Source organism: Hypomesus transpacificus, chromosome 18, assembly GCF_021917145.1.
Source record: "Hypomesus transpacificus isolate Combined female chromosome 18, fHypTra1, whole genome shotgun sequence".
Taxonomy (NCBI): Eukaryota; Metazoa; Chordata; class Actinopteri; order Osmeriformes; family Osmeridae; genus Hypomesus; species Hypomesus transpacificus.
This window is the reverse complement of record NC_061077.1, coordinates 3,026,758-3,054,342: the sequence shown is the minus strand read 5'-3', so window position 1 is coordinate 3,054,342 and position 27,585 is coordinate 3,026,758. Positions and strand designations below refer to the sequence as shown.

The 27,585-nt window shown below is 46.4% G+C and overlaps 1 protein-coding gene across 1 annotated transcript; it reads right to left on the bottom strand.

The window, feature by feature from the left end:
* Window positions 1-209: 209 nt before the first annotated feature.
* On the bottom strand, window positions 210-27,042 carry fgd1 (FYVE, RhoGEF and PH domain containing 1). Its single transcript, XM_047040884.1, has 18 exons — window positions 26,041-27,042; window positions 25,759-25,917; window positions 11,630-11,860; window positions 11,179-11,377; window positions 10,269-11,004; window positions 9,555-9,793; window positions 9,040-9,196; window positions 7,707-7,845; window positions 7,228-7,286; window positions 6,681-6,827; window positions 6,492-6,584; window positions 6,151-6,230; window positions 5,942-5,972; window positions 5,673-5,774; window positions 5,383-5,511; window positions 5,021-5,179; window positions 4,721-4,867; window positions 210-4,328 (listed from the first exon to the last, which is right to left on the bottom strand). The coding sequence occupies exons 2-18, from the start codon at window positions 25,913-25,915 to the stop codon at window positions 4,059-4,061; spliced, it is 3,075 nt and encodes a 1,024-aa protein (XP_046896840.1). The 5' UTR covers window positions 25,916-25,917; window positions 26,041-27,042; the 3' UTR covers window positions 210-4,058.
* Between the last annotated feature and the right edge of the window lie 543 nt (window positions 27,043-27,585).

The following is a 27,585-nucleotide window of genomic DNA, read 5'->3' as shown; positions in this document are numbered from 1 at the left end:
GTTTATTACAGAATCTCGCCAGGTGTTTCATCATCTTCAAACAAGGACAGCTGTTGTGATAGTTCTATACAGCGGTTTTTCGATAGCAAAGTGGTGTGCGATGCCAATACATTTTACAAACAGAATATAACCTAGGGATATTTATTAGATGTTATTGTAGATAGATTAAGAATAGTCTCCGCAAAATAACAACCATACTACCAATCTGCTACGTAGTCAACCTTTTATTTCACTTTTTAACCTCATTAACATTTTCATTATCTTGCACAAATGTCATGGGGATATAGACATACAATGGTACCCAGTGGCCTGCCACTAATATAATCAATAGTAATAACAATAATCATAACAATCAGAGAAGAACAGCTATACTCATTCATGTTTACAGTTTAAACCTATACAGTTTTTGTATTCACGAAAAAAGAAAGAATTGTGTCACGGCAATGACAGTTTGGCTTAGCGAGACTTAACAATAATAATACTTCAAAGCTTTATGTCCAGACAGGTTGCTCTGTTTGACTTGGTCTCAGTTACTCTCATTGGTGTTCATATTGTCATCATATATATATATATATATACACACAATACAAGTTAACTTTTTATATCGGTAATGGTCATCTATCACATTGTACTGTGGCTATATGTAATCCATAGACACTGAATAGTTCTGGCTTTCTGTATAGTTTTGCATGGAGAGGAAGTGGTTCAAGACACAAATCTGTAAACATGTGTCAAAAGGCTCTTTTTACAGTATCTTGAACAAGTTAACATGATTTGTCAGTGACAACACCTGTAAAAGTGTGTCTTCCTGGTGGTCTGGACCTCAGAGTTGGTGTGTAGTGTAAGATCCCTGCATGCTAGAACTCTCTGGTACAGTAAGTGTGAAGATCAGCCACAGGATGTTTAAATCGGTTTGCATCTTCCTGTAGTCAGGTCGTATGTGAGAAATTAGGAGGGTTGGTGTTTGCGTGTTTCTGTGTTTGTGTGTGTTGTGGGTAGGAGAGATGATAAACTTCAAAACACCTGATTCCTATCTTCACACAGACAGATACTAGACACAGAAACACCTTGAAGTCACAGGCACGTTCACACTCAGCCTTTGAAACGGAGTGACCCGGCTACACTTCTTTCCTCACTACAATACCTGCAGTTCTTATAAAGGTGTGATTATAAAAGTAGCTTTTATAATCGTATAGCCCTGGGGAACATGGGTACTGGAAAAGCTGGATTTGAAAATTAACAGTCAATGTGACACTAGGGATACGTTCTAAAAATAAGATCCAAACTCGTGCATCAAGGAGAAATGAACTGAGATTGTGGTACCACTGGATACTCCAAAAGTATGATACAATGGATTCACCAGTCAAATGTATGTATGTATGAATATTACACACTAAACCAAATTAGCTTGTTTTGATTTTGTAAAAAGAGCTTAACATAACTAAAGCAAACAATACTATGGAGTAGAAAAAGCTAAAGAAATACAAACAACCACAGAAAAAGCCAAGAGCAGACACAGATTAAAACATACAGGATGACTGAGCATCTCAATCACACGGTAGTGTACCCTAGTATACTTTGGCAAAAGCAGAGGTAACATAGATATCATACAAACAGACTAGGTCTAGTGTAAGGCATGTTTTAGAGTATACCATGGCATGATGGGATGGCTTTACAACAAGATACCTCAGCCTGATCTCCCAGCATCTGGAATGATGATGATGTTGTTGTTGTTTATCGTTTTTTGTCTGTGTGTGATGGAACAGTTGTTTCATTTGTGCCAGAAGTGACCATGATCCAACAGTCATCCTATAGGACTGAAGCTAAGTATATAGAAATGTAAACTCATGTACTTATTTGCAGATTCATTACCATACAGGGGGCTTTCATAAAGGTTGTTGGCACATTGATGAGGGGAGCTGGCTGAATGGAGGACAAATGCTCACTGGACCATGACCCACTAATGACACCTTTTAGACCTCTCCCACAGATTAGAACTGGTCTCAAGCTATGTCTCTGACAACAGAAAATGATAACAAAGCCATATTCATTAACCAACACAACAATTTGTATTCTTTTTGAATTCACCACATATGTAATAGCAATCATTTAGGGGTGAGATAGAAATTAGATAAGGTGTCCATTGTCTTCCATTGACCAAACACCATTGTTTTCAGACACAAGAGCACAGCAAAGGAGTGACACACAAACCTGGAGGGTTTTAGTACCCAACAGGAGGCCACCCACATTTCAACTGAAGTCTGATTCAAACTGCACGATAGAAAACACCTAGCCAATATACCCACAAGACTGAGCCTCGTCGGAGAATAAATTATATTTACATACAAATGTTTACCTTTCTTTGTGACTCTCTTGCATTGAGCCGACACAAACACAAGCCCCAGATTCAAAACATCAAATATTTACTGTTTCGCTGTGTTTCATATACATAATATCCTCTGTATTAACTATCAAAACACTCTCAAAAAGGCAGAGATATCACCCACGTTAAAATGATAAAAACATGTTGTTATTTCTCACATCCTTTTCATGTCAATTATCTTTCAGTAAGTATTTCAATTCAATACTCCAACCACAAGCTCTCTGACTTTAAAGCTCACACTTCAACACATACATCCCTACTTCACATACTTATCCAGCACCATTAGGTGGAAAAGAGCTTAAAAACATCCCCTGTTTTACCAATGTATTAGTAAGAAAAACATATTTTTAGGACCCCCACTCACTCTCTTCATCCCAGCACTCTGAATTCTCCCTGGTCTAAAAATGTAATGAGATGTAATCATTGCTCTGCTCCCCCAGAGGATGTGGCTGTAGTACCCCTTGGTCCCACTGGGGAGCGGAGTGGTCGCCGGAAAAAATTGTCAGTTTCAGAGGGATTATGTTTGGTACTGTAGATCATGACAGGCACTAAATAATTCCTCAGACTTCAGAGAGGCTCCTTAATCCATCTATTCAAGACTTAATGTGTGTTATTTGCTGATAATTTTGAGGGGAAATTCTGAACAGTAATTCTAGTGCATATATGCAAATAAAAAGGTGGGGTAGGTTTAGAAGGATCTCTTTTGACAGTTCAAACCTCATTTAAAAATGTATTTCATTCAGCCTTCTTGACAGTCTTAGAGCATCCATGTGGTATCAACCCTTTGCTCAATGTCCTTCTTTCATGCAAAACAGTTTGCTAGGTTGAAACCACTAACTGTGCTCCAAACAAACAGAGAATGTTTTGGTTCCATTCAAGGTTACAGATTCCATCCCTCCAGGCCTGGAGGAGCCTTGAGCCTCTCACACTTCCTACCACAGGGGTAAGAGAACGACAACGTGAGAGGCCATCTTGTCTTCACAAGCTCTGCTGGAATCTCTCAGAGTTCAGTCAGTCTGCTATTAGGTAGCTTTTAGTCCAACATCTTACCACAGCCGTGTCCATGTCCCACCTCCAGCTTACTGAGCAGGAGAATGCGCACAGCTTGTACCATCATTCTCCATATGAAGAGATCATTTCACCCTCCTCAATGGGAACAGGTAAACAAACACTCACCACTAAAAGAAACCAACCACTTGTTTAAAAACATCACAGAGAGAGAGAGAGAGAGAAAGAGAAATGGAAGTTACTGAGAGTGTCTGGACCCACAATTCACTTTGAAATGTCCAACGGTAGGTAACTGATGCGGTTCAGTGTGACGCATATCTTCATACGGTTGTTATTAATATTTCTTCTTTTGTAAGGGAGTGCACACTTTTGGCAGGTTTGGCAAACACTGGTCACTCACAAGATGAGTAATACACTGAGAAACGTATCTGTAATATTTCATGCAATTGACCACTGACATTAAATACAGAGAGAGTTGTGTTAGAATGTCTGTGTAAGAGCTTGTGTGTGTGTATCTATCTTAGTGTTACTGTGGGTCTGTGTGTTTGTAATTGTTTTGGGAGAACCTATGAAACTGTGCTGTGTGTACTATGTGCTGCTCATTTGTATATAGTTTGTATGTGTAGAGTTTACACATTATATAACACTGCTCTTCCTCTCCCACTAATCACGTATTTTCCCCTGAAGCCAACAGCTCCTCCCCTTCTTCCTCAAGTGCTTCTGTGATTGAACCGTGAATCTGTAGCTCCTCCCCTCTGCCAGCCCGTGATAGGACCTCCATCCAGCGGCGCTGAAGCTCCTCCCCGTCGGCGCTGAAGTACAGGGTCAGGTGACTCTGGCTGATCTTGAAGGCGTTGCGGCGCTCCAGGCGGTCACATGACTCGGGGAGGGAGACCTCAAACCCGATAAGAGGAACGCTGCGCTGAGCTTTGACATCCTGAGGGAGGGGAGGCAGGAGGAGAGGAGGAGGGGGGTGAGAAGGGAAGGAGGGCAGGAGGAGAGGAGGAGGGGGGTGAGAAGGGAAGGAGGGCAGGAGGAGAGGAGGAGGGGGGTGAGAAGGGAAGGAGGGCAGGAGGAGAGGAGGAGGGGGGTGAGAAGGGAAGGAGGGCAGGAGGAGAGGAGGAGGGGGGTGAGAAGGGAAGGAGGGCAGGAGGAGAGGAGGAGGGGGGTGAGAAGGGAAGGAGGGCAGGAGGAGAGGAGGAGGGGGGTGAGAAGGGAAGGAGGGCAGGAGGAGAGGAGGAGGGGGACCGAACAAAACACACAGGTGAGAGATGTTTCCAAGAGTATTTTAAGGTTTTCAGGATTAACGTTAACATCAAACCAGTTTACCTGTGGAGCTCCGTAGACATAGAGGACCAGCGGTTCGTTCTCTGGGATGACGAACCACGCCTTCTGCCAGCTCCGCCCGGAGCCCTTCTCCATGTGGTGCAGGAAGCTGCACAGCACACTGTTCTCTGCGGCCAGCGAGGCCTGCTTCTGCTCAGCACAAAACCAAACACCACAACGGTTTCATTGGAATAGAGGGATCTCAAATGAAATCCAACTTTAAATCGAATACAATCTGCCGGAAAAAGCCATCGTAGACCACAAATGGAGGACCCTAGTTGTCTGTAAGCAGGGTCTACTGACCTCCAGGATTGAGCGTCGTCTGTGGGTGCTGCTGCTCAGACAGGCGGGGGAGGGTGGAACGCCTACCAGCGTGGTGTAGCAGTCCACACACACACGGTTGGCACGGTTGTTGTCGTACGACAGGCGGGCGCGGAACTCGGAGCACTTCCCACACACCACCTGGAACGCACAGACAGGAAGTGGCCAATATACATGAGCTGCCTCAGCTTGTGGACTTGAAAAACCCTCGCAGTTTGTCCGATAAGCTCTCAACGCAAAAGCAAACACCCCTCGTCTGCTCAAACCACCGTGCTGCCTAGCAACCACCCAACCGCCAAACCGTGACAGTGTGATACAAGAACAGATATGGAGGACGAACGTACGTGTCCACAGGCTTTGCAGTGGTGGCGTCTCTTCGTGATAGAGTTGAAGGGTTCCTGACACTTCATACAAAGAGTCACCTCCTTCTCTCTGATGGGAGTCGGAGCCCGCTGCCCAAGCTCCATGCAGTTCTGAACCAGCCCACAACACAAGAAGTGTCAGCCATGGCAACACATCCAATCAACACATCCAATGATTGATGTATATGTCTCAGAGTGTGTGTGAAAAAGACAGACAGCGATATTTGGAAATGGACAGTGTGTGTGTGTGTGTGTGTGTGTGTGTGTCTTACAGGTGAGTTGGGCGGGGTGCAGTCTTCATCGCGGAGGGAGCAGTTGAGATGTCTGAAGGTCTCCAGGGTCTGCTCATGTCTCTGAATGGTGGTCTGGATGGCCTGGGGAAAGAGGCGTTAACAGGAAACAGGTTACTAAAAAGGAGAGGATACAGGAAACTAGAGGAAGGGTCTAACGGGAAACAGTTAAATAGGATGCCAAACTTCCAAGGTAAGGAGAGGAAGTTGGTGTGTTTACAAGGTTGTACAGCTAAGTTTATTGTCATTACCTGGATCCAGTCTTTCTTCTCTTCCTCAGTTCTGCACAAAGGAACATACAGAGAGCTTAGTTATCATGTCATTGGACTTAACTTTTGAAGGACCACTTCCAGCGGCTGTGTTTTTCCCCCAAAAAAATCTTCTTAACTCTTTACAAAATGTTGTTAAGATTGTATAGATCTAATTGAATAGTTCAACAGTGTTGTTCTGGTTAACTCACCTGGCCTGCAGTTCTAGCGAGCGCTGTTTCCCAGATACCAAAAACGTCCGTGGGACATTGAGACTGCTAGTCTCCTTCAACTGTAACACACACAGGCACACACACAGGCACACAGGCACACACACACACACACACATACACAGACACACAGGAAATGACTGGTCTGACCACAGCTATTTAGTACTCTGTTTCTACAGAAAACAATCTAACTCAGACATCTCACACTGTTAGCCTTGACTACTTCCTTTATCTTTCTAACTGATCAATTCAGCAACAGACCAGTCAGCTATAGGCGAGATAGACATGAGACAGAAAGAGGAACACACTGGATCAGGACCCACCTCCATTCCATCCACATCAATACGGGCTCTGACACCAAACTTCTGACCAATCAGCCTCAGTTTAGGAACACAGTAGAGCAGCCTATCATTGAACTGCAAAGAGAGAATGAGAATTGATTTCAATTTTCAAACAACAAGAAAGATCCTTTGATTGGTAGCAGTTGCATTGTCTTTTTTTGTGTTCCTCACCAGGATGAGATATCTGTCCTGTGAAGTGCCGTTCTTGGCCGACAGCTTGAGGATGTGTCCCTCCTTGATGAGCTCATTGGTGGGGTTGACAATGTCCTCCTCCCCACCCAGCAGCTCATACACCTTCAGCAGCTTCCTCATACGCTCCTGGAACACACACACACACACTTAAACACACATATCTATACAAAAACATCAAGACCCTAAAGGAACTGTGAAATGTCTCAGTGTTCTTTAGAAAGTGCGTTTGATCAGATCGTTCCGATAGGTCATATTTCTTTTCAGTGAACCACATGCTTCACAGCTAAGATGAGAAGGAAGGGACACCACCCAGTAAACAACTCTTAATTATAGCCCTTCAACACCATCCACACGCTAACGAATGCAGAGTGCGCATATCTCTAATTGCTCACGGATGCTAGATGACAGCCAGGCAGCTCTGAGAGCGTTTAATCTGGTCTGACTGTAGGCTAGGCTGAGACGGCGTGGTGACAAAAAGAGGATCGTTTGGTGTGGTCTGGTGGCGGCAGTGTGTGAAGCGACTCACCATCTTCCTGATGGCGGCGTTGGAATGCTCTGCTGCCGTGGCGATCAACTCCAGGGATTCTAAAACAAAGTAATGGTGTACAGTAATATTAGAACAAAACTGTTAATACTACACATTTGCTACTGTATATTCCTACTGCAGTTAAGACATTTCACTACAACAGTTTAAAGGACCAAGACTGGGGCACAATTCAACCCTTTCATACAGTGCATTAACATGGCTTGATTTAATTCTCGCTACAGTGCTCTTTAAAAATATGCTCCTTAGCAGTGGTCCTTGGAAGGGCCCTAGCCCCAGGGCAGCTGCTGGCCAAGCATTCTGCATTCACATAACCTACAGCCTTGTCCGGTCACTCCCAGCACAATGGACCGAGACATGATGTGAGGGCTGTGTGTGTGTGTGTGTGTGAGAGAGATAGAGAAAGACATGGAAAAAAAGAAAAGTCATTTGTGCGAGCACTCATGCATTGGGCTGCTCACTCTGAGCGTCTTTGAAGTCGTCGGCGTCCTCAGGGAGTCTGTGCAGGTAGTCCTTCAGAAGGAGCTCGTAGCGTGGAATCCTCTGCACCGGCTCCAGCATGTGGTGCTGCAGGGTCAGATTCCCACAGCGCTCCTCTCTCTGCAACACACACACACACACACAGCCAGGCACACACAAACACACACACACAGCCAGGCACACACAAACACACACACATGCAGGGGCACACATACACACAAGAAACAGAATGCGATATTAGAACACACTCCCACACACACACACAACAAAAGTAAATCAATTTCATAACTAGCATGGAAACCTTCGTAAGCTGAGCACGGGAGAGAGAGCGAGCAGTGATAATGAGAAAGAGGAAAAAGAAAATCACAAAAAAAATATATAAATCATGGCAACCCTGTGGAAACAAAGAGCTGCCAGTTGATCCTGTAGGACCTAGGGCTCCTTGACCCTGTCTTCCTCCTCTAGAGCTCTCCAGGTACATGCCCAGCTGCTGAGGTAGGATGGAGTTCAAAGATCTAAACCATGTTAGTATTCTTCTGGAGCACAGAGCGATGCAGGGAAGGAGCAGAGAGAGTGTTTGAAGTTGGTGAGAAACCCATTAATATTCCACAGCTTGACTGGAAATCCTCTGGTGCACACGTACGTACCCTCTCCCAATCTCACCATCAAAACCCAGAAAATGGAACGGCTATTATTCCAATTCTAACCTTCACCGTGATGTAGATTTTGGTTTCCAAATGAGCTCACAGAGACCAATAGGGACACAAAGAGAGAGAGAGACAGAGAGAGAGAGACACACACACACACACACACACACACACACACACACACACACACACACACAAACCACACCAGCCTGCAGTTTCCTACTATTCATCTTTACAAGCATGAAGATGGCCGACCCCAGCTGTGACACCAGATGAGAAGACGCACCTGGGGCCAGGAACACTAGAGGTGTCCTTGATTTAGCTTCTCTGGCACAACAGAGCCAAAGGACCAGACACAAACAGAGCAAGCCTTTAAGCAACTGGAACTGAATCAAGTGCATAGTTTGTCCTTATTCTTTTTGTTTACCGAAGAAGAAAAGACAGCCATGACAAGTTTATTACCCTAACCCAAAGTCAAGCTAAAAGACAACCATGTCAAACATCTGAGATATGGGTGAACCTGTCCTTGTTTACTAGACAGGCCAGAGGTCAGGGTCAGGGGTCAGGGGTTCAGGTTTTAGGGACCAGCCAGCTGACCTGAATCTGACTATGCACCAGAGACTGCTTCAGTTGTGCCATGGTCAGAACAGGAAGGAGGAAGCTGTACCTGGATCTCATGGACGATGACCTTGAATTGGGAGGATCTCTCCATCCAGGTGTTCACCAGCTCCATGGCGCGGTCAAAGTTCTTCACGTACTCCCCGTACATCTTCAGGAAGGGAGCCAGCTTCTGCAGGATGTCTCCGATCCGCGGGTTCAAGTCCCTGGAGCGGGACACAGAGGGGTCAGGACAGAGCAGGACAGGGGAGGCGGTGTGTGTGAGAGATGGTGTGTGTGTGAGCTGGTGTGTGAGAGACTGCATGTGTGTGTGTCTTTGTAGGGATGAAGAAACTTTCTGTCCCTGTACGGAATGTAGGAGATGGGAGGGCTGTGAGTTTGGCCCCACGTCAACAGTTTCTCAAGATCAGAGGTAACTAGCTCTGTTGTTGTTTATGTGCGTGTGAGTGTGTGGGTGGTGTGTACGTGCATGGGTTAACTGTGGGTCTGTGTGTGTGTGTGTACCACATGTGTGTAGAAGAGTGTATTTATATGTGTGTGTGTGTGTGACCACCACTCCCTCACCACTCCTCCATGCGTTTCTGCAAGGCCGGCAGCAGGAACTGCTGGTGGAAGCAGTAGATGGAGCAGATGTTGGAGAAGATGCCGGTGACCACGTCGCAGGGGAAGGAGGCGCGGGCACGGGCCTCCTCCAGGAGACGCCCACAGAACACCTGGTCCAGGAGGTGCAGCTTGGACACGTAGGCCCGCTCCGTCTGCAGCAGCTCGTTGGCTATGTTGAACACTCTCTGCTGGACCGACAGCTGGAGGAGGAGGGACGGGAGGCAGACGTCAACACAAACACAGACATTGGAGGAAATTCAGTGGACACCCACACACGGAAAACTCGCACATTAGGAAAGTGGGTCATTGTTATGACCTTTTTAAACATTTTAAGCAACGCAAGTGACTGAGGAAACATTGACATTGTGCATAGCTCGGATTCTCCAGGGTCACATTCCAACTGACGTCTGACCTTACTCCGTACCACAGCTAGAAACACTTCTCTCCATCCGCTGGAATTGCATGTCTGTCGCAACGTGCCTGTCGTGCCTCAATGAGCTATAGCACGGCTTACACCCACTTATACTCTTTTCACCCAAAATCCAATTTACTATGGTTCTACACTTTCACGATCAATTTTGCTAATTCTTGTACAAATAACAGCTCAGTCTTCTCTCGTTTTCCCTTTTCCAAGCGGACATATTTTCCTTTCTTCTCGCTCTCGCTCTAGCTCACCTCGACAGAGTCTTGTCTGTTGGCTTGGGGGGGCACGAGGGCCAGGGTGTTGAGCTCCGTCTCATCCCCGCTCCCCTCCTCCAGGTCGCTATCCCCCTCCGAGTCCCTGCCCCCCGCGGCCAGCGCCCCGTCCCCTCCCAGGCCCTCGGCGTAGCCACAGGAGGAGGACGAGGAGAGCCGGGGCAGGGTCAGGGCGGGGCTACAGGGGTAGATGACCCGGTCCTCGTCTCCGGCGAAACACAGCTCCTCGCTGTGGGAGGGGGAGCTGATGCTGTCGATCCCGCTGTCTCGATTGGCCAGCTTGCCGTCAGACTGCGGAGCGGGGAGGGACAAGTGTTCGGAGGGGATCTCTGATTGGCTGCAGGACTCGGCGGGCTCCCTCATCTCCAGGGTGTCCAAGTGCTTCTCGGAGGCGCTGTAGCCCGACTCCATCGACAGGCGCTTCTCCGAGCATGACGCCGCCAACTCTTCATCATCTTCATCATCGTCAATATCATCAAGGTTATCCTCCCCTGTCTCCCCCACCACCCCTCCCTGCACACCCTGTTCCTCCTCCTGAGGGAGACCTAGGGGGTTCTGGGAGGGGGGCTCGGCTGAGGGGGGCTCAGGGGAGGAGCATGGAGGGGGTGTGAGTGGAGCACTTGCCCCTCCTCCGCCCCCTCCTGCCCCTTGGGAGTCTGGGACTCTGGGAGTGCACATCCCCCCAGTGATGTCTGGCACCACAATGATCTGCTCCCTGGAGAACACACACACACAAAGGGTTAGGTTAAAGGGTTGGTTTCCCGAACACAGATTCATTGTAGATCTTGTAAAGTACAGGTTAGCATGAAGCCTGGACTGTGATCCTCAGTGACACATTCAGACTGATCTGGAGCAGGCCAGCTGTCTCAGCACACCAATCAGATCTCACCTCTCAAACTTCTCGATGAGTGACAGCACGCAGGTGGGGGAGGAGCTTCCCTCGGCGCGTGGCAGCGGGCCCCGTGGAGCGCGGGGGTCGGCGGGAAGGGGCCTGGAGGGCGGAGGAGGGGGGAGGGGCTTGTCCGGGGCACGGGGTCGAGGGCGGGGCTGGGCTCCCTGCTGCTGGAGGTGAGGGGGCTTCGGGGGCACTGGGGGAAGGGTGACAGATACACGATCAATGACCTGTGTCTACAGTGTGTGTGTGTGTATGTGTGTGTCTGTGTGTGCCTCTCTGTCCGCTAAATTGAGTTCTCTGACCGTAACAAAATCTTCTTCATAAATAAATATGAATGATATAATGATTCTATTCAATTCTGTATTAATCTCCACTCAGCTATGCTACTGCTACTCTAATGCTATCCTTTCCAGACAGTAGGGCCAGTCCTCCCCAGCACACCTACCTTGTGGTTTGGGCCCAGGTAAGGGGGGCCGGGTCTTGGGTGCCATGGCAGGGAGCTCTGGTGCTCCACTGCTGCTGGAGCCATTGCAGTGTCCAGGATCCAGGGGTCCCGGATCAGAGCTGAGGCGCTGGGGGCCATCGTGGGAGGCGTCCTGGTCCTGGGGGGCCAAGCACGGGTCTGGCTCCAAGGACAGACTCTTAGTCAGCAGCCTGGGACTGGAGGAGGAGGGGCCTGGGGGGGGGGGGGGGGGGGCAGGGGGAGGGGGAGGAGGAGGAGAGGGATGAAGGGAGGTGAGGGGAAAACATGTCAATGATGGATGCCATCTGTGCTGTCCTCACGGTGCGGTAGCTGTCAAAGACATGCAAACCTTGCTCCCAAAGTCATCGAAGCACCGTCCACATCTAATGAAGATAAAGATGGGGACACAAAGGGGACCTGACTGTTGGTAGGTCAGGTGCACAATGTATGTGTGTGCTGTTGAATTGCCTGGATTCAGACAGTGTGTTTGCATTTATATAACGATGTGTGAAGAAGGCGTGTGGAGGAAAGGAGTGAGGCACTGACAGAGAGGAAGACCGCTACATAGAGAACTGAATGAAGGTGTTAGAGTGGTCAGCTGATGAAAGAGAGATGCAGGCCTGGCAGCCATCGTTAACCTAGCCAGTCTGTGTGTCTTGTCCTCTTAACACAACTGATGAATTCCATATGACATGACAACCAACTGGTACCTATTGGTGCAGCGGGAAAGCGGGGCCTGGGGGGGGGGGGGGCTCTGAAATGAGTTCCACATGCTCTGCTAAATCTGTCTGCTCTGTCTGTCTCTCTTGCTCTCTTTTTATGTCTGTCTATCTCTCTCTCTCTCTCTGTAGCAACAGACTTGGAACTCTCTTCCAGCCTCTCCATCTCACTCTGTTTCTACCTCTCTTTCTCTACCTCCCTCCCTCACTCTATCTCTCTACCTCTCACACTACCTTTCTCTCTCTCTCTCTCTCGGTCTCAAGCTCTCCCTCTGCTTCTCTCTGTGTCTCTTTCTCCCGGCACCCACCCCTCTCTCTGCATGTCACACTCTTTCTTCCTCTCTCCTTCTCTCTTCCTTACTTCTTCCTATTCTTCTCAGGGCTCTCTTATCCTCTGGATGTTTGTCATGTGTCTGTCTTGTTCATCCTCAGATGCTGAATGTCTGCCTCCCTGACTCAGACCCCACAGGGTCAGTGTTGGATAAGGCACACACACACGCACTCCCGGATCCAAATACAACCCTCTCAACTACTAGCACAAAAGCAGCTGTAAAAAAAACAGCATGGCAATAACTGTCACAACAGCATGAAAACGACAGTTTAGCGCTGTGGCTCTCTTTTAGCGAGACAGAAGAGAGGTGTAGTGCTTTGCTGATCAGCTAACTTGGATGCTTTGTGTGCTGTCATCTGTGATTAAACAACTGGTTGATTCTAAGAGAAGGAATACGCCTCTAGATGTGAACTAGATGCATTCATATACGCACACACCCACCCACACATGCACACAAACACACGCAATGTGTCACTCAACATCTCAAGTGACGAACAGTCACAGTCAGCACAAAAATCAAGGTCTAAACATGTTCTGCCCACCAACTCAGAGCTTACTTTCCAGGACATGTTCAAACTTCCAAATGTGTATGATTTTACACTATCTGTCCTCCTACAATATCTTCTTTGCCTGTTCTGTGATATTCTATTACAACAGAAGACAAAATGAGGACATCATTTAAAGTGATTAAATAAGTAAATGTGGGACCTACTTGAGGGGAATATTTGCATTATAAAATTGCCCATAGTCCTATGGGGACTCTTGGGAGGAATTCCCAGATCCTCTTCTGGGGAGGAGATGAGTGGAGTGTGGAGTGTGGGCATCGTGTAGCTCCTCCAGTCTGCAGCACATGTGCTTGTGTGTGGTGTACCCATGAGGAATCATGAAACAACATTTAGTAGAGTAGAATGAATGAGTTCATCCACAGCCCAGAAATGTGGAGCTGAATGAAACAAGCGACAGTTCGCTCGCACAGAAGCGAAAAGGTTTCCAACAGAAGGTTTGTCAAAGAGACAGAAAAACACGAGATAGCATCTGTGCTTTTCATCGCCAGCTGAATCCGACCTCAAGATGGTGATTTCATTCAGGCATGATCGCACAAAAACGTTCCATAGGATATTTCAAACTATCGGCTATTGTGTAGGAAATACTGTACATCTGACACAATGAGATTGTGTTAAATCCTGTTGAATGAACACATTCAGGAAAGCACTACTGTATAAGAATCATACTAATGAACTATTCTAGTATTTGATGTAAATACTGTAACCTGTAAGCCCCTCACAAACTTAGCCAAACACCATAGAATGTCACCGCAGATAGAATGTTGGTAACCCAACCTGCCTGACCACAATATGTTGTTGTTGCATGTAGCAGTACTTATCTTCTGTTGTGATCAGCATGACACACTGCCAATCACCTCCTGATCGATGCCCACATTCTGCTGACTGTCTCCCTTCTTCCGGGCTGCCTCCTGAAATATTCATGCAGCCGTCAATGTGTGCACGCTATAGATTGAAATTGACGTGCATCTCACAAGCATGGAGTCCTGAACAATGCCCCGATCTAGAGCAGAAGAAGAGGCTTGGAATCCCTCCCTAAAGAAGACTTCTGAACTCAGTACATCCCTTAGACCACGGGAATGTCCCAATGGAGGAGGCTTGGGTTCAGCACCTTAAAAACATGGGTCTGAACCCCATGCGGCACAACAGGATTCACATAGGGCTCTGTGAACTCGGGAGGTCATGGGAAAAGATAATGACAGCATCCTGACGGAAAACATGTGACCACTGACAAACCTCCAGTCTGGAAGCTGCATATAAATGTTTTTTTTTTTTTCTTAGGTCTCTTAGTTCTGTCTTAATGTGTTCTATTTTTGTGATTGTGATATTTTTATCTTCATCATAGCTGACTCAGACAAGTGATCAAGAACGGCCTCCCTAAAGCGGCATCCTGTGATCTCTCAAACACGACAGTCTGACTTCCTGCTTCTCATCTCAGCTGCATAGGAGTCTGTAAATAACTCCCATTGAACTCTGGACACACTCTGTAGGCTTTAGAAAAAGCAAACAATCCTATATTGTCAGATTCCAGTTCACAACAGCCTGAAAATACAAGCTTGACTAATGCTGATCTTCACTCTATCCTTAGCAAACCCCTGGGAGAGGTGAAAACTGAAGCATTGTGAAGGATCATTAGAACATGCTTCACCTACGGAACATGGTTGACCCAGAGTCCTCTAAAAGATCAATCACCCGAGGAACAATGAACCTGGAGAACGCTGAAGCTTAAGAACTTAGATTGCCTCAAAATGATCAAAGCTGCCAGTGGAACATGAACATTCACCCCTTATTTGAAAACATGACATTTATGATAGATAATACACAACACAGATCATACTGTGGAATGTCCAGGCATTCTGTCAGTCAGCGAACAGGAATCCCCTGCAAAACAACATCCACTTCAGCCGGATCACAGCTTGCTTCCAGACCTCCAAAGCACCGCAAGGCTGACAATCTTCACACGTTGTTTCACAGCAATGACTTCACATTTGTCACCATAGAAATGGGCTGTGCCATTCACCAGGGGAGGGTGCGAACGACCGGGTGTTGCGCAACCCTGTCACAGGGGATGTGCCACAGTGTCCATGGAGATGGGTGTTCTGAGGCAGCCACCCTCTCCTGTGGCACCGACTCCCCCCCGACACACCCACTCGGCTCCTGTGTACACAGGCACGCTCACACTGCAGCTCGACATGGGAATATGCGGCGTAAGGATCCGATTGGTTATCAATAATGAAATGTAGAGCCCTGGATCTGCTTGGCCCAGGTTTGTCACACACAGTCTGACACACTCTGGGATAGATCCCTGTCATACACAGCTCACATGCCTGCACACCTGGTGCACACACACATACCAATCAGTCAGCAAACACATTTGATGAAACAGCCATTGACAACAGACATACACGCACTTAAACACACAAACACAGACTCACACACATACACACAAGTACACACAAAATTACCGTTGCAAAAGGAGACAGATTGAATTGCCCAATACATAAATGTAGCCTGTATGCACTAAGATACATGGCTGCAAACAGTGTTGATGGCTGCACTGCCTTTTAACCCATAGTGGTATTTTATGATGGCTGTCAATAATCGTTTTAAGACAGATAGTCAGTTTGCTTATGAAAATGCTGAGGTGAGCTATACACCCTAGACGAGCTGTCATCCAAACGAAAAAAATATATGCAGCTCTGAACACATTATCGGGTTCCCAGAATATCCAGTCTTTTAAACCATTGATATATGATACCCAAATCAATGTGTTTTTATTTATTTTTTGATAAACGTAAGAATAGGAGTTCCATTTCCTTTATAAATCATTGACAGTATCTACCACACTTCACCAAGATAAAATATGGGTGCAGGCTGCATCATCACATCTGGCCGACGCATTACATTCACTGCGGCTAGATGTCGGTCAGTAGGCGCTTTGATTCCTTTGAAATAAGCGATTACTATGACTAGACAGCTGATTGAAGACAATAATAAAACAGACTTACCCCGGAGCACACTGGTTTTATCCATGTACATCGCGCAGCAAAACACAAATCCAGTCATTAAAAAACCCGAACGGGAGACAAAATCCCCCAATCGCTCACACGACGAAATAAGAACTAGCAAAGCGCAATTAAGGCTGTATCTTTTGATTCAATTTCGACTCTTCTGTCACCAGGCACGAGAGAGCCAGATCACAAAATATAGGTTAAAATAAGTAGGTTAAATGAGATAGATAAGGCAAAGGGGATTGCCCGTCTCATCAAAGCGCCGGGTGGACTGACAGCAGCAGCATCCCTCAGTAGGTCAAACGCAAGGATGAGAGCAGCGTCCAATTTTTCCATTCGTTGGTTTACCTATACGACACGATGTCCCTGCCAGAATGTAGCATAAAAATGTGTATCCTATTAAACAATTGATAAAGCACCAAGGCCTATGAAGACAATAGTATAAAAAACGAGCACCAAACGGATTAAAAAAAACCTTCCGCCGCCCTCCACCCCTCTCCGCACCGCCTGTCCCTGCACACACACAGACAGCGGCAGAGCGAGTTGAGCGCACAGTTCTACATGTGGAATCACATGCGATATGACCCCAGCATCGATGCACCCCCTCCCCCCTTTTCGCAAACACACACACACATCCGTCCCTATATCTCTCCCTTTCTGGCATCCCCTACCAATCACGCAACCCAGTACTCTCTCTATTTCAGTTACCTTGACAACAAATTAAAGGGTATCTTTAAGGATTCGGCTACATAGGATATATAGAGCACAAGTGGACATTGACCACGCCACCATGAATATGGGTCATATCTGGCTGTAATGTATGGACCTATATCAGCCATGCAACTCTGCAGAAACATTCCATTAAACTCATGCAATTACAGTAAATGTGTATTCAGTCATAGGCTCTTGAAAGGCAGGATAATAAGCTGTGTCTACAGTGGTTATCAGCTCTGTGCTCCTTGTCATACAGAAACAACCAATCCACTCCACTGTCTACCCTCTGTCTGAGCAGCAGTGTCCTCATTTAAACATGTGACCACACTGGGTTGCATAAACTTGCCTATTAAACAGCCATGCAGTTGGCCAGTTATACCATATGTACATGTATTTATTAGACCTACTGTACACACACACACACACACACACACACCACACACAAGGTGAGAAACAGGTTTATATACTGTAGACTCCTGGACATAAAAAATCGTATTCCCATACTCAAAATGTCACCATTATATTCTGATAAACACACCAATGTTACATACCAAAATGCAAGGGAAATGGATGCAGTGGAATGACCACATTCCTCTGTTGACATGGCAATAACATATTCTTGAAAGAGTAACAACCTGTGGACAAAACCTACCTATTCCAGCACACATTTTGCTATTGTACTATGTGTACGTTCCAAGATGCAAACATGTTGGTGTAATGTTTACATTCTGGGATGGCAGATTTCCAAACACATGGGCGTTAACAGCCAGTAGTTAGGCTGGTGACGGGCCAGCTGATGGTTGACATGTAGAGTCACAGCATCCCTCCATTCAGATGTGTTTAGACAAGCAAAAACAAGAAGCTGAGAGCAGGTCTGGGGGACAGACAACATGGCCTAAAGAGGGAAAATATCTCACCCAGTCTCTGGAGGAACCATAACGAGTTACTGATAACTTAAAAACACGCCTGTCTGTTCATCTAAACGCTCTACCCCCCTTCCTGCTCCCTGCTTCCTTTCCTTCACAACCTATGAGTATCCCCTTTACACTTCTACCCCTTCACCCCTCCATGCATCCACCTACCCTTCCTCCTTCCCTCGATCCCTCCAGCTCTCTCCGCCCTGCAGGCCTGGCCCTGGTGGCGTTCTGTAAATGGAGTGATTTGGCCTGTGATTTCCCCTGAGAGGAGGCCATCTGGCCCTCTCACCAGGCCCAGCACTCAGGCCCAGCACTCAGGCCCAGCACTCAGGCCCTGACATGCGCGTGCTGTCACAATGGGACTACCACACCACATTAAATGACAAAGACACTCTCTTTCACACCTACTACTGTCCTCACGCACTCTGACATCACTCCAACTGTGACCCCCAACTAGTCAGCACGCACGCACACATACACATACATACACACACACACACACACTTTAAATCAAAAATGACACAATAGAAGAGAAGTGAGGGTGGATTTATTTGCGCCTTAGTGCTGTGTGTATCAAATCTGCAATGTAACCCAACCCTGTGATGTCATGGCAGGGTTATGTAAAACAGACTCAGTTTTGGATATTGATCTCTTGTAGCCACCAACTCTGCTAACCTGTGTGTGTGTGTGTGTAATACATTTGTCGCCTCTCTACCCCAGTCACAAACAAATATTAAAGACACCATACATTCTAATTATATCTTCATTACAGTCAGTCTGAGTTCATTATAATCCACCAATATCATACAAAGCACCCCCTGTTACTGGTGCTAACCCAGAGGCATACCCTTTATTGATTAGACAGCTGCCTTTGCAGAGGGACTGGTCTTTGTGCAGACACATTTCTAACATCCTGGGTATATTGTGTATGGGTTGTAGAAGAATCAATACACACCCGATCCTTCAACACATTTTTGGAAAAGGCCACTGATATTCAGCTGGGGAACAGGGAATGTGTGTGTGTGTGTGTGTGTGTGTGTGTGTATGTGTGTGTGTGTGTGTGTGTGTGTGTGTGCGTGCTGAAAGGAGGCGAGGCCCTGACAGGCCTGCTAATAGTTCATGGTTCAGCTCAGCTGTTTGGAAAGACTCAGGGTGAAGAGAGATGGTCCCAGAGGTAGGGAGTATTCTCCCTCCCTCTCTCACCCTGCCCTCCTTCTCACTCTCCTCTCCTCCTGCACTCTTTTCTCTCACCCCACGTTATTCCTACTGCTCTCCTTCTTCTCACCCCAGTCCCTAATCCTCTGTCTTCTTTCCTTCCTCCTGACCCCCCACTAGTCTGCTCTTTCCTCACCACAACAAGAACTCATCTCTACAGGAAGTGTTCTCTACTTGGTCGAAAGATAAACACCAAAGCCACACACAAAGACTTACAATAGAAAAGTTAATCTCTGCTTCCTTTTGAAGATTGCGCTGATTAGTGGCTGTGATGATAGCCCACTCAACATTCTGATATCTATCAACCCCCAACACACACACACACAACCTATCTCAACCGCTAGCATATGTTCTCTCTCTCTCTCACAGACACAGACACACACACACAAACCAATCAGGCTGAACTAAAGATTCCCTGCAGGGAATCCAGAGGAAGGGAGGAGTCCAGAGGAAGGGGAGGAGTCCAGAAGGGAGGAGTTCAGATAAAGTGTGACAGACAGTCAGCCAGACCAGGCAGTATGAGAGCAGCGAGACAGTACAGACCAGTCTGGTGAAAACTAATGTACAGTAGACACTCACTACTCTAAAATAAAGGAATTTAATGATTTATGTCATAAAGATCCCTTCCTACATCTTCCAAACCTTTCCCCCTCCCCACCCTGCCCTACCCCTCTGAACTTTTGGAATTCTCCTGAGAGTCAGAGAGACCCCCAGGGACAGTGAATGGGGGCTGCATTTAGTCCTGGTGTTGGGTCTATTCTGGTCCCTGCGTGTGGGGTGATTGGAATGTGACTGCTTTGTTGAGGGCAGAAAGGACCGGAATGTAAGGCTGCTATCTTTAACTTCAGGAGAGCAAAGGAGGTCATTTAGATACCATGGACTGACGTGTGCTTTGGAGGATTCAATATGTATATTTATCTAATAATTTATTTGTTTTATCTAATGTTACTTTTTGAGGGGATTTGGAGAATTGGAGTCTGAGAAGTACCACATCTTATACATTGTCTATTATTTGAACATCTGTATGAGACCAGATCTCATACACCCAGTTAATGTCACCCACAAAATCATACATCCTTTGGAACACAAAGATTGGAAATCCAATCAGAATGTAGTATACACAGTACATTAGCCTATTAGAGAGTGTACATGTCACAGGTTATCCAATCAGAAAGCACATATAGATAAATTACACTCTTAACCAATCGGAGGTCTTTGTTTGAGAAGTAAGAAGGGGTTTACAGGGTCACATGTCTTGCATCCTCTTATTGCATTTACTGCTGGGGAGGCCAAGGCCTGTATAGCCTGACAGGAGACAGACTGGCTTCATAAGAATCACTTCTGTCTCTCTGTGTCTTATCTTTTCTCCCCTTCTTTCCCACTTTGTCTCTCCCTGTTGATGTCTCCCTCTATGAATTTTGTCCTCTCTGACGCTCCTGCCTTTCTCGCACACTTTCTTTCCCTGACTCCCCCCCCACCCCACCCCACCCCGCCCCCCCTTCTCTCTCCAGAAAAGCTGCAGATGAGACTATCAGGGTTCATGTTAGGCTTTCTCTCTTTCAGTCCTCTCCTCCAGTGACTGTCTAAATCCTCTTGGCTTGTTTCAGCGGGTTCAGGCAGACTCCTCAACCCCACTCCAGAGATTTAAACCTCCTCTCGCTCCCTCGCTCCTGCCACGTCGTCTGTGGTTCCCCATGGCATGGCACATGCTCACACACACACACACACACACATTCTCTCTCTCTCTCTCTCTCTCTCTCTCTCTCTCTCTCTCTCTCTCTCTCTCTCTCTCTCTCTCTCTCACACACAGTCTGACACACTGACACAGTCCCCTCCTCCTCCCACTCCCTCTCTTCTTTCCCTGCAGCTACTGGAGCATAGCATTGGAGCAGAGCACACACACATTTCACACACACGCATAAACTCGCCTGGAAACAACTAATCCACAGTATGGAGCACATTACTGACATAAACACACAACACCTGGATTAACATGCTGAACACACACAAACAGCACACATCCAAATACACACAGCCCTCTAAGCCATTTTGAGGTTCAAGAAATACCCCCAAAATATTTTGGCACATGGCTACAAACACACGTCTCAGATCAAAGCCACCAGCAGCAGCTCCTTCATGCTTTTCATTCCTTTAGGTCTCCATATTTCCACAGCCTTCATCACACCACCCTGTTTACAGTCTCTGTCCCACTGGTCTGACTCCAAATGAGTAAGTGCTCTAACCTAATGCAAAGACAGGTTCTGTCTCTGCACGGCGCGAACAATGGCTGTGTTTGTAGACTGAGAGGCTGATTCGGTCGCAGTGGAGGGTACCAGCAGTTGAACTGAAGAGGACACACATTATCTTTGATTAAGTTAGACCCTGCCAGCGTAGGCCTGGAATGTATATCAACTTAATAACAGTAACGAAGAAGCACACAGAACGCAGGAGACTGACTTTACAGAGAAGTAAGAATATCGAGCTGGGGGTTTGTGTGTGTGTGTGTGTGTCTGTGTGCCACCAGTAGCATCACTGAAGTCGTGTTTGACAGCCAGGGTGGCAGAGGAATGATGCTCCACTGTGTGGGCTCCATGGTGCCTAAGAATACACCCAGCTGTAGTGAGGCTGTAGAGCTGTCAACACTCGTCCATCACAGCTGCTGGATTCTCCCACTGTCTGTTTACGAGGGGAACAGGCTGCAGGCTGCTGACCATAGAATACAGGCTGCAGGGTACAGGCAACAGACTGCAGGGTACAGGCCACAGGCCAAAGACTACAGGCTACAGGGTACAGGCTACAGACTGCAGGCTACAGGGAACAGGCTACAGACTGCAGGGTACAGGGAACAGGCTACAGACTGCAGGCTACAGGCTACAGACTGCAGGGTACAGGCTACAGGGAGTCAGATGGCTAAGCGGTGAGGGAGTCGGGCTAGTAATCAGAAGGTTGCCGGATCGATTCCCCGCTGTGGCAAATGACGTTGTGTCCTTGGGCAAGGCACTTCACCCTACTTGCCTCGGGGGGAATGTCCCTGTACCCACTGTAAGTCGCTCTGGATAAGAGTGTCTGCTAAATGACTAAATGTAAATGTAAATGTACAGACTGCAGGGTACAGACTGCAGGGTACAGGCTACAGGCCCTGGCTACAGGCTGCAGGATACAAGATATTGAGCTAGCTTGAACTGACAGATAGTATGTTACTGCATCTACTTTAAATCTCTCAGATTAGTGAGAATAAAGTTTAGATGTCCAAAATGGGAAAGTAAACGGTCAAATCCCCTTTTTTTGCACGCATGCACACACACACATATATAAGTATATGCAAAGACCATTATAATCTCTGATCTGTGAGATATTGACTACACACAAACAATATGGAAACAGGCACTTGTGTGTAATATAATCTCTGTAGCAGATGGCTTTTATGTGAAAATGGGGGCGAGCATCGACTTCTTAAAGGGGAGGACCGTCTCGGTTAAAGGCATAGTTCCGGCCCCATTGTTCATGGAGTGAGGTCAGCTGGGGAAAAGAGATTCAGCAAACACTACAGTAGAAAAAGTCTCCCTGACTTAGACTGATGTCGATACAATAACAGACAAACAAAACATGGTCTGGAAAATACACACTCTGCTATCGTCCCTGACCCCATTGCTGTGGTGTAGATGATATGACCACGTGACTGTGTGTTTGTGAGTGGGGGGCTTCCCACATCAGGTCTGAGTTGGTCAGCAGAGACTGCAGCCAGTAGAGTCATATGGATAGAATGTGCATTGTTCTGCTGCATTCAGGCTCCTCCGGCTCCTGTACTGTGCGTGAGGGCAGCTAATATAAACACAGTGTCTGAGGATCGTATGATGGATTGGCCTATGGAGCTGGCCACGCTACACTGGGACATGCTGTTTGTCTACAGGCTAAAGAGATAGCAGGACTGAGCGGTCTCTGTCTGGATGTGTTCCTGGAATTGAATGAATGACAATTCTGTCTGAAATTGACCTTGTTCTTTGGTTGTACCTAATTGACTAGAACTGCCTATAAGGTTCTAGCTGCGCTACATCCGACAACAGGAGAAGAGCCACAACCAGTTAGTTTGGAGCTGGCTAGGCTGCATGGGAAATACTAGGAGTACAGTAATGCTGCAAAGCGTTAGTTAAGGCCAGCTCTTTTTCTACGACTGGTTTCCTTTCTGTCGTAGTTCCGCTGCTCTTCCCTGTGCAGTGAGCCAGTCCCAGGCCAGTGAAGACTGACAATTGCCATGGTAATGTCTATAACTTTAGATGTTCCAGTCAGATGGGGATAAGCAGAGCTGCTGTTGTCAGCTGGTTGATCTGATCTGACCACCATCACGTGACCGAGACCACTAGGCAAGGAGATGAGGAGGCAATGCTTCAGTAAAAGATAGCTAAGCAGGATCAGTATATATAAGTTCTTTATCATTTTCTACACGCTGTAGGGTTTACATGGTCACAATGTCCCAATAGAGAGGGGTAGAATTTGACTGAAGGATATCCAAGCCCTACACGTCCAATCTTCTCCTCTCGAACGCAACTCTACTACATGCAAGGAAAACAGTCAGAGAGTATGATGAGAGTGGTAGACAAGACAGCTTTGAGTGGAGAGATCACACCTCTCTGATTCATGACTCAGGCTGGAAGCCGGGAGGAGAAGTGGACACAGTTAGGGTTGCCAGCTCTGACTTCACACACTGACTTAGATTTGACACATGTGGACGTACGTGCACGTTCGCAATATGCTTCCTTCCTCTGACTAGTAATCCTCAAATCAGACATATAGATGCAGATGTCATGTGTTATGAGTGTGACAGTTGGCCACCCTGCATAGTAAGGTGTCAAAGTCAGCAGTAGGAAACCACAATGGGTATGCATTGTTACTGTATCACTGTTGTAGAAGGATTAAAAGGCTGTTTGAGCTGGATGTGGATCAGAGTGAGAAAATCATTGTGGGGGTGGTGGGTTTTTAATGCAGGTCAGGGAAAGAGGCTATTTTGTTGAGCCCAGCACAGATGCTAAACAACTAGAAAGATGGTTCAACACATAAACACACACGCACACACACACACCCGAGAACCCCATCTGCCCTATTGTAGCCTCTGTCTCAAGTCATCGTAGTGAACGATCATAACATTTAAAACATCAAGAATGAAAATTCCAAAACGATTAGGAGGTTAAAGTAGGAAATCCCACATCTACATTAAAGGGAGATTACACATTATTTGATGACAGCCAAATATAATCCTCTTGTCTCTAATGGTCATTTGGTGCATTCCCCCACTTCCTTCCACTGTTGAAGTATATGCAGGACATCTACAGCCTGTATATACTGAACATTGGCTTTACTAAGCTGGTCTCTAAAAGACCCCTGCTGTCTTGCATGAGATCTGTGTCTCCCTGTTGGCTTGTTGTTGGTGTGGGGGTCGGTGGTAGCTACAGCATGTGGGCCAGATGTTGGGGCTTAGGACCAAGAGGGTCAGAGGGATGCTAGTTCAAATCCTTGGGATCACCCCATGATTGTGACGGGATGAAATTCCAGTGATAGCGAATCTGACCATTCTAAGGTTCCTCCACAGGAGCCACCACACAAAGACCCCCGAAGGTTGCCATTACAATGCAAACGATACAAGCCTAAATCTCTGAGACCGGTTACAGAAGAGGGGGGGGGGGGGGATCTCATGGGGTGAAGTACAGAGTTTGTTAAACATTTTATCCGGACCCTCTCTCCCTCCGCCCCCCCCACACAGTCCTTCTTGAGCAGGCCAGGCAGCAGATTGGACGAGGGGCCAACGCTGCACACCTCAGTGTTCTCCTCCATCATCTCCAAGCCTTATTGGATTTCACAGTATGGCGCTTGAGTAAACAATGAGCATTGGCAGACAAGCAGGGGAATACACACTTGAATTAACACACGAACAGGCCAAAGAAGAGCGAAACATCACCTGTGTGTGTTGTGATGTTAACTTGCATGCAATGCGAGACGCACACAATGTGAGTCTCCATGTTTATTCCAAAAGGGGGTTTCTCTCACTGTCTGTCAACATCCAAATATACAATGGGTTTTTATTCAGCTATAACTCACCAGCCAACATCTGGTATTAAATTAAGTGGAATAATGCCACACTGCCACACAGATCAAACAACTGCTTGGCTTCCTTGATAGCATGATAGCACATGACCGTCGAGTGAAGCTGAAGCCTACAGATTTACCTTTATTAAGCCTATCAGGCAGCTACTGTGCAGTGTAGTTATGACTTTGGAGCACATTTATTATTTGTGTACACCACTCAGATCCCAGGATTATGAATTTGTTTAGATTATATATATATATTCATAACATAGACAGCAGCTTTCGGGTGCAAACATGACTGCCCTGGGCATATGCTTCTGTGAATACTGTTTCCTAAGGAATTCTTTTCTATGAATGAATGAGAACTTCACATGTATTGTAACCCCTGCTGGGGACAGTGATAAGGGAAAGTTTCATGCTAATGACAGACAGACCTGTTAGTAGGTTTACAGTAGACTCTGTTCATTACAAATATAAAGATATAGTATGTTTTAGTGTGACTGTTGAGTGTAGAACAGAAAATCAGCAATTGTGAATGTTATGAAATTCCTAGTGGAACTCACCTATCCTGCGCAGGGGCGGTTGAGGGCTTGGCAAGCCGCTGCTGATATGGTAGGAGAATCGCATTGTTTTGAACTGGCTCGAGAAGGAATTCTGTGTCTCGGGGGGCATTGGTGGAGAGTAGCTGATTAGAGCGCTTTTAGGTCGGTTCAGCTGCATACCTGGTCACAGTCACACAGGCATACGAAACAGGATTTGCAAATATCAGTAGACTAGGAAAATGGGTTATTGTTATATTCCCGGTTGTGAGATAAATCCTCAAGTAGGCCTATCAGACTCTCAACTGTTTGGTCTTTAGGCGCTCCGGCGAGCTTTGCGTCCCCGAGGAAATCACTTGATTTGTGAGGTTGTCCCTTCCCGGACTACCGCCTGTGAGGGACAGAATTCCCACCAAACTGTCCTCTTCAGAGAGCACACTCTCACGGTGTATTGTATGACTAAAACTTCGATAAACTTCTCCTTGAACGACGCTAAAAGCCATCAAAGTGGTATTAACGTTTTTCCGTTAATGTACCAATAGATGTAGCCTACCAACTTTTTACACTGAAAGAATGGCTTCTGTATGCATCCTAGGCTACTACTTACTATTAAAGTCAGAATATCCTATAAGAGAAGAGAATAAAATCCAATCCAAGCGTCTGGAAATTACTCCAGTACTGGACGGCAGTTGTTACTGTACGTTCTCTTTGAAGTTGGCCACATTGTTGATCCCGAGATCAGTTCAGCGCATCCAACCACATCTCCAAATTCAAAGGGAGAAGTAGCCTAACAAAGTAGCCAGACTAGCCTGTAGTCCTCTGAGTGGCGTACAGTCACAAAAACGCATCGAGCGCTAACTGACATCCCTTCATAAAACTTCTGATAGAACAAAGTTCTACCACAGTAACATCGGCAACTGGCAATAAAAACATTCCTTCCATGATAGCCTAAGTGTAATGAACGTAGCCTAGATTTTTTACAAAATGTTGGGGCGACCAACTCAGTAACATCGCTCCCCTGCTATTCTTCAATTTTTTTCCTCCTGAAACGTTTAACCTAAATATGCTAACTCAGCTTCCCTAACCAGATTCAATTGTATTTTTAAACTCCCGACTTTATTTCTTCGACAATTCCAATAACGGTTTCGTATCTTTGGAATGCTATATTTCCATCAATAAATCCATGTCCACCGATTTGTTATCCATTGTTTTTGATAAACTTTCAGCAACTCAAAATGCAATTCCTGAAATGTGTTGAACTTAACCCCCTCCTTCTCTCCTCTTCTCTTTCCTTGCTCCTGTGTGCGTTATTCCGTCGACATCTGAAACCGGTCTCGCCCCCCCCCTCCCCTTCTCCACCATCTCTCCTCTTCCCACAGTCTGGTTCTCATTTACCCTTTTTTGAGCCTGAAATTTGAGGCAAAGTAAAAATTTTGAAAAGATTCCTAGTTTTTTTTATCCCCGCAAAGTCAACAAATACTGGCTTTTATTGTATGAAGCATTGTATAACTATTCTTAATCAATGTGAACCCTAATAAATAGTCAAAAAAAAGAAATTGAAAAAAGACAAAGGTGGAGACAGAGCTGCGGGGTCACCGTCGTCCACGGGTTGACCCAGATTTCTACAGTTGGTCCAGTAGCGAAAAACGGTCAAACGGTTGTGTGAATCCGTAATTATACTAACAGGCTATTTAGTAATATAAGCAGTTACCCTTGGAAAATAAATGCTTGCAGGTTTGTTGCCCCATAATGTAGGCGTTAGGCTACAATACATACACTTTATTTCAATGTTTATAGAGCAATATAATCTGCAGTGTCCGATATATCCAATTAACTATTAATACAAATGTT